General features: G+C 38.3%; 1 protein-coding gene across 12 annotated transcripts in view; it reads right to left on the bottom strand.

Annotated features, from left to right (window-relative positions):
• Positions 1-6753, bottom strand: part of LOC135113174 (phospholipid scramblase 2-like) — a 36914-nt gene extending 30161 nt beyond the window's left edge. For 4 of the 12 annotated variants that reach the window (XM_064028275.1, XM_064028347.1, XM_064028355.1 and 1 more), the window contains exons 1-2: positions 6607-6753; positions 1-82 (exon numbers count right to left, since the gene is read on the bottom strand). The exon at positions 1-82 is cut by the window's left edge and continues 176 nt beyond it. In XM_064028275.1, coding sequence (XP_063884345.1) covers positions 1-50 — 50 coding nt within the window. In that variant the 5' untranslated portion in view covers positions 51-82; positions 6607-6753. Of the gene's footprint in view, positions 83-4004; positions 4028-4194; positions 4217-4239; positions 4398-4453; positions 4541-5022; positions 5052-5147; positions 5275-5347; positions 5371-6606 lie in introns of those variants that run through there. The other 8 variants (XM_064028325.1, XM_064028293.1, XM_064028312.1 and 5 more) reach the window with 8 other exon arrangements.
• Between the last annotated feature and the right edge of the window lie 717 nt (positions 6754-7470).

The raw sequence follows: 7470 nt of genomic DNA, 5'->3' as shown, positions 1-7470 counted from the left end.
CCCCCAGCAGGGTAAGTGGGTGAAAAGCCAATATCCTCTTGTTTATGCATGATGACTAGCTTTCCTTATTTTTTATGTTACTCTGAATGGTAAGTAAAGGAGAAAATAAAGAACATAAATAAATGTATATTGTGTAAATGAAGTATACTAAATTCTTGGTCATTCTGAAATTTTAATAAACAGAAAACATACCAAGTACACACACATCATATGGTACAAACTCACAAATGTCTTCAACTTTTTTTGGAATGGCATTCAAAATTAAGTTTAACCAACATTATAATCTCTTAGGTGGTCCAACAGAATTGTGTGCACTAACTAAACATTTGAGACCACATCTTATATTTGTTATGCTTGCTGAGCAACAAAGAATATGGTATCAGATGTTGGGCTCTGAAAAACAGTACATAAACATGTAGTGGACACCAGTGATTGGCTAGCTGAAGCAGTGGCACCATGGGATTGAATAGACAATGTACAGATGTATTGGACTCCAACACAACCTACAGATCCTTCACTATAATAGATCATATTTAGTTACCCCAGTTTGTGGGAGACCTCGTAATATTGAGTTAGCTAGAAATCTGGTAAAATCCTTAAAATTTATTGCCAACATTACTGTGCCAGCCTCCACTTGTTTCCCAGTGCATATTTCATGTCCACTCTACCTGTAGCCCACCACTGCATTCATCTCATTCAGATACCCTTAGTGGCAAGCACCCCAACAACAGTTACTTCTAGACTGTTTGTTTGCCCAACAAAATACTATTATTGATTTCTGAAGAATAATGCAGGGGTTCAAAATGTTATTATACATGGCAGTAGGGAAAAATGTTGCATGGAAGCTGATACTTTCACGGGTCAGTAAGTGGACTGGTATGTGGCAATTAGGAGACTTATGCAGCCGTGAGTTGATTGTTTTGTGACAATTAGGAGACTCTTACATGGCAATCAGGACGCTTTTGTGTGGCAGCAAGACGATTGTTAAGTGGCAGCTAGTATGTTGATTATTATGTGGCAGTTTGGAGACTGTTATGCAGTAGTGAGATCATACTGTTCAGTTGTGTCAATTACTGGATTGGGTTAATCTGGAAATCACGTCCATGTAACATACAAACATAAAACTCACACGTCACGTAGAAGTGTTGGTGGCCTTGCCATAAACACAAAAAGACTGGAGAGCACATATCTAGTATGGCTGTAATAGCACTCAAGAGTGGGGTGAAATTAGTACTTTCTAAGTCCAGTGAGCTCTGCACCAGTCAAGAGTAAACATTTAAATGATTTTTTATTGTTCATAACTGGGATTTGTGGGTAGCAGTATATCAGGATTTCATGGTATCTATAGAGCAGATCCCTCTAATCACGTGCTGACATTCATGAGACCACCAATTATGATTTTCCACAGTAGGTTCAGTTATACTTTTCATTTGTTTTAGAGACACATCAGGTGTTCTGATGGAGGCTCACTGTCATTTGTTAATATGGCTAGCCAGGGGAGGGAGGTGAAGCGAAAAGTGTGAAAAGTCACTATGTGACAGGGATGGCATTAAAAAGAACCTCCCCCACCAAAAAAGCTTAGGTGTTTTTTTTTGGTAGGGCTTTTAAAAATACTTAACACATCAATGTTTAGTTCTATATCATATTGATAAATAATGTGAATATATGTACATATACATAATAAATGTAAAAGTAGTCAAGCCTGACCCATTAATTTCCTGTACAGTACAAATTAACACAGGCTTTGTCCAAACAGACCAACCTGTATCAGCATGATAACCTGATGTCTGATCTTCATTAATAGAGTGTCAAAATCTTTCAAGATCTAACTCATCTCATGACTTCTAGCACCTAGAACTATGCTTCTTCATCTTTCCCTCCTCTATTTCAATCAACCTGATGGCACCACTGCTATCTCATATATTTCTAAAGCTGAACTCTTCACTCAAACCCTAGCTAAAAACTTTACCTTGGATGATTCAGGGCTTGTTCCTCCCTCTTATTCACCCTCTGATTATTTCATGCTACCCACTAAAGTCCGCAGTGATGTTTTCCATGCCCTCATTGGTCTAAACCCTTGGGAGACTCATGGACCTGATGGGGTCCCTCCTATTGTTCTCCAAAACTGGGCTGTTTGCCATCCTTACATTTTTTCTTCTGGAGTGTCAAAAAAACATCATTTTGGCTTTCTGAACCCAAAAAACCCACATTCCCACCAGGTTCCTATGCTTGTTGGCTTTAGTAAGAGATAACAAGGATGGGGGTACTGGCTGAAACTGCAAATTCACTGGTTAGGGAAATTAAAAAATATTAAAGGAAATTTCCTTAGATTTTTTAATGCTCATATTTCACTTATTTTTCATCCCTCTGAGAGAGGGGAGAAAAAAAAAAAAAAAAAAAAAAAAAAAAAAAAAAAAAAAAAAAAAAACAGGCCCCCAAGCTTGTCTGAGGGGTTAGGGTTTGGGGGGGGGGTGTTGGGACTCATCAAGAAATATCCTGGACTGATATGACAGTGAGATTGTTATGTGGCAGCTAGTACACTGTTACACTGCTGTTAGGATTGTAGCCTAATATGATAGTAAGGAAATTACCATGTGGCAGCAAGGAAATAGTTATACGGCAGCTGTATTTCTTCTCTCCCATCCAAAGATCCTGCATTCCCATAAGTTGTCAAGATTATTCTACGATGGGATATTCTAACACACACACACACAGACACACACTAAATAAATAAATAAATAAATAAATAAATAAATAAATAAATAAATAAATATATATATATATATATATATATATATATATATATATATATATATATATATATATATATATATATATATATATATATATATATATATATATATGGTTTTATTATAGTTTAAGCCATTACACACTACGTGGTAATAACCTACCTCATTTTGTTCTTCTCACTATTCACATTATTTCTAATGATTACACTACTTGTCGGAAATTAATAATAACGCCACAATAGGCCTGGGAATGCACAGCGCTCTCAACCTTTTCTAAGTCCATAGGTAAACATAAATGGTGTATTGTTGCCTGAACTTCAGTTGTTTAATGCTTTAAATTGTGGGTAGCTGCTGGATAGGATCACTGTGTCTATAATTCCTCGGGCCAATCACGTGCTACCACCACTTAACACCACGAGTTGCACCAATAGGAAGTCTCTATAAGTACCCATAAGCTGCGTGGGCAGGTTAGGTTAGGTTAGGTTCCCCACAGGCCCCCAAGCTTGCTTGAGGGATTGGGGGCCATGGGTAGAGATTGGGGACATTAGCTTAAACTATAAATTTACCTTATATATATATATATATATATATATATATATATATATATATATATATATATATATATATATATATATATGGTAATTGTCTAGAGTCCTTACCGGGCCTTATTACTGGTCTATTCACTTCAATTCTTTTACACATACCTTCACATGCACCTAAAACATCATTTTAAAGTGGGGGACAAATGCCCCCTTCCCTCTAGTCGGTTAGGTTAGGTTAGGTTAGGTTAGGTTAGGTTAGGTTAGGTTAGGGTAATTGTCTAGAGTCCTTACCGGGCCTTATTACTGGTCTATTCACTTCAATTCTTTTACACATACCTTCACATGCACCTAAAACCTAACCTAACCTAACCTAACCTAACCTAACCGACTAGAGGGAAGGGGGCATTTGTCCCCCACTTTAAAATGATGTTTTAGGTGCATGTGAAGGTATGTGTAAAAGAATTAAAGTGAATAGACCAGTAATAAGGCCCGGTAAGGACTCTAGACAATTACCATATATATATATATATATATATAATGAAAAAAAATATAAAAATATCAAAATCATTCAAAGACATGCACATCTATTGGAAAGCCTGTCACAACGAGGTACATAAAGTTGAAATAAAAATGTCATCAGTGTTTCGAAGTGTGTTACTTAAACACTTTAATTCCACCGGTTAGCAAGTGTATGGCGTAGTGCAGTTCTTACCACCACTAGCATCACTATTTATGCTGATCCTGGCATGCAGACATTCCTCGCTGACATAATTCCACAGAGATTGAGCGGACTGTTTACTTCTGCCTCACGTCCATACACTGCTTGCTATTTATCTTTGCCTTGTTACTTGACGCTCCTCACACCCAAATACCTCAATACAGGAAACTGTTTAGCTGTCTACCTGAGGCACAGAAAGCTGACAATCACAGTAAGGAGTTCAACACACCTGGCTCCTAAGCTGTTCATTGCATCAACAGTAGACACATTCCTGCTGCTATACGCCCGTCGCCGCCCCTCCTTCGCCTAAACACTTGCCTCGGGCCAAGGACTTCCCTCAGTAATTTATGATCCGCCTTGCGTTACTGCACAGTATTGTACTTTTAGTACAAATGAATGCTGCTATCATTTCGAACCAAGAGCAGCGCAGTATAATAACTTGCCTTATATTGAAGATCAAGATGTGAAGGAGGAAGTTACCTGCTAAACCTGATCACCCATACACTCGCTTCTTTTTACCTGCTATAAATGAAAACTTCTTAGTTTATAAGTCAGAGGCAAACACAACACATTATTATATCCTCTACACTGGACGGCAAAAACGCGCCTATAGAGATATGTTACAACTGATAAGTTATACGTAAATTTGCCATAATACAACCTACTACTGTCACCTTTATATTCATACCTACTATACACTACATGCATCAGTGTCTCGAGGTGGTCATAAAGAAGTGTTGTATTTTAATTTGCGTAATACTGAGAAAGAAGAAAGATTTCGGTTAAAGCTGATAAGATAAACGCAATAAACTTACAGCAATCAGTGGTCTCAAACAATCTTTTAAGGGCTGTTTTAAGAGCTGAATGGTAAGTGTTATTCTATTGACATTAAGGTTGTTATATAAATATACACTGCTGATACTACAGGGAAATAGACATTCAGAAAAATAATCAAACATCTCCGTTACTATGGTGACTGACAGGGAGAAAGGAGAAAGTTACGATTACTCACGCACCCATGTAGGTTCCGTCCCTTAGTTCCGCCTCTCTCTCTCTCTCTCTCTCTCTCTCTCTTGAAGCACCTCAAATAACGGAATACACTGCTAATTAGACCAGACGAGTGGTAAAAATACGTACGTTCTTACTTTACTATTGTAGTGGTAAAAAGTTGTGAGTAGTAAGAGGCCACGCCCGTCTTACCCAATGACCTCCCCGGTGAGCCCGTCTTACTCAATGACCTCCCCGGCGAGCCAAATATACAGTGACACAGCATTCAGGCCACTCGCTACTCCACCATAGCCTTTCTCAGAGTACTGGTAAATCCTCGTGTACTATACCTTCAGTAATCGGCCCACTCACTTTCATGTCCATCATTATAGTGTTCCTCATGCTTTCTGCTTCTGATCAGTTTCCTAATGTTTCAAAACACGGCAAATGGCCCTAACATAAACAGGACGCAAGAAGCCAAGCGCTTTTCTTTCATTGACATAAAAATTCATACTGGGATCAGTGTATTCTATGTTCATGTTATACCGTACGATTATTTACTTCCACAACAATACCAAGGAAAACTGCTTTCCATTAACACGAGTACACGCCCAGTTCCTAGTTAATCGTAACGGAAACCACTATAATCGAAATATCATGATGTAGTCAGAATACTAAATTCAGTATGCTCTGAGAAGCATTGCTTTGAAAATACTTTAGCATTATATTGCAAGAGCTCGTTCGTTTCATGTATTAATCACTGTATTGATTCTGAAGTCGGGAAGGGGAGTTTCCTGTCAGAATAGTTTATGCATTGCCGAAAAGTTAGCTGGTAGATTAAAAATAAATGAATTTATAAAATCAACACCATTAACGCATGCATTTCATTTACCAATACGCTTTGACAGTTAAAGAATGGTCCACGAAAACCTGTTGATACCGTACTGGCTAAAAGGTTCTAGATTTTTTCTTCTGTTATCTTACTAATCTCTCTCTCTCTCTCTCTCTCTCTCTCTCTCTCTCTGCTACTGCTGATATGTCACGCAGTATGACTTCGGGGCCCCTTAATGGTTAAGCCTTACCTCACCATCTTGCCTTTGAACAAGTACTTTATTGGCTTTTTTTTTTTTTTCTTACTTTTTTTCATTTCTTTTTTATTAAGTGTTGGTCAAAGTTTCGCAGGCACTCTCTCTCTCTCTCTCTCTCTCTCTCTCTCTCTCTCTCCACACACACACACATACACAGTAAGTCCCACCGAAGTGAAGAAAATATTTATATTTAAGGCACGGAGAAAGTATACATACTCCGTCCTCTGCTTCATTTACATAGGGTGTTCATATCCTTCTATGAAATAATAAAAATACGGTCAGTGATTCAGAAATAAAGTGTAAATAGTAGAGAAAAAAACAAAAACATGAAAGATGAGAAAAAAATACAACTACCCTTGCCTTACTATTTTTATATATGTTCATAACTTGGATCCTTTTACCACTATAATTTCTGGAACAGTCATTATTCATGTAAGCCAGACAGTATAAGTGGGCCTTCACATAGACCACTGGGTAAGGCAATTCAAGACCGAGGTGAATGGACTAGATCACTCCTTTACCTGTCTCTACACGATGAGAGCTGTGTTCCTTCAGTATTACACAAAAGAGTAGAAAGGTAAACACTAGACTTTAAGGGCACGTAAAGTCCACGAATACTCCCCTCCCCTGTGTCACACGTTACACTGGCACAGCAGTCAGCAAGCTTAGGCTACCTCGGCCCTCGGAGCCTCTTTCTCTTGTGCCTTTCTTGCTCAGAAGTATCTGATGTTAGTTGCCAGAGTTTATCCCACAAGGAATAGTTGCCAGCTAGTCAGTCTACTACCGAGGCTACGGTAACTGATAAAGAAAATCTCACTTGAGTGTTATCCTGGCCCGTGCCTAACGTTGTAATGATAAGATGTGACGTCAGACTAATAATAAAACTTACATCCCCCTAACGAATACCACCAAAAGAGTTTGACTAAAGTGTCAGCAGAAACCTTGTGTTCGAAAAGGAATTTATCTTTAGGTGACCTTAATATGTATTTATGTGCAAAGATCAAAAGATGGCTTGTAATTTTTAAATGTTATCACCATTGAATAGCTCTAGCTTTTATTCACTGACAGTTGATTAATTTTATCATACATGAAGCTCTACTGTGAAAACGCTATGAGCTGGATGTTTTGTATCATTTTGGAACGGGATGACCGCGAAAATCCTAAATCCTTATACGAGTCTGGCGGCTGGTGCATCAGGATTTCAAGGGATTATCTTCAAGTCCTCACTAGGCTGTTTTTATTTGTGTACGGCATGACTTTCTAGTTGTCGGCATTGCCAAGGTAAAGAGACCTTGGTCAATACTACCCGTCTGTTCATGCAACGAGCACTTATTGTATGCCAATAGACGCGTTCTAAAGAGGTTTACGTAAGCTTGCGTAAACCC

Source organism: Scylla paramamosain, chromosome 2 (assembly GCF_035594125.1).
Source record: "Scylla paramamosain isolate STU-SP2022 chromosome 2, ASM3559412v1, whole genome shotgun sequence".
Lineage (NCBI taxonomy): Eukaryota > Metazoa > Arthropoda > Malacostraca > Decapoda > Portunidae > Scylla > Scylla paramamosain.
Note: the sequence above shows the minus strand (reverse complement) of the source record. Positions and strands in the feature narration are given on the sequence as shown.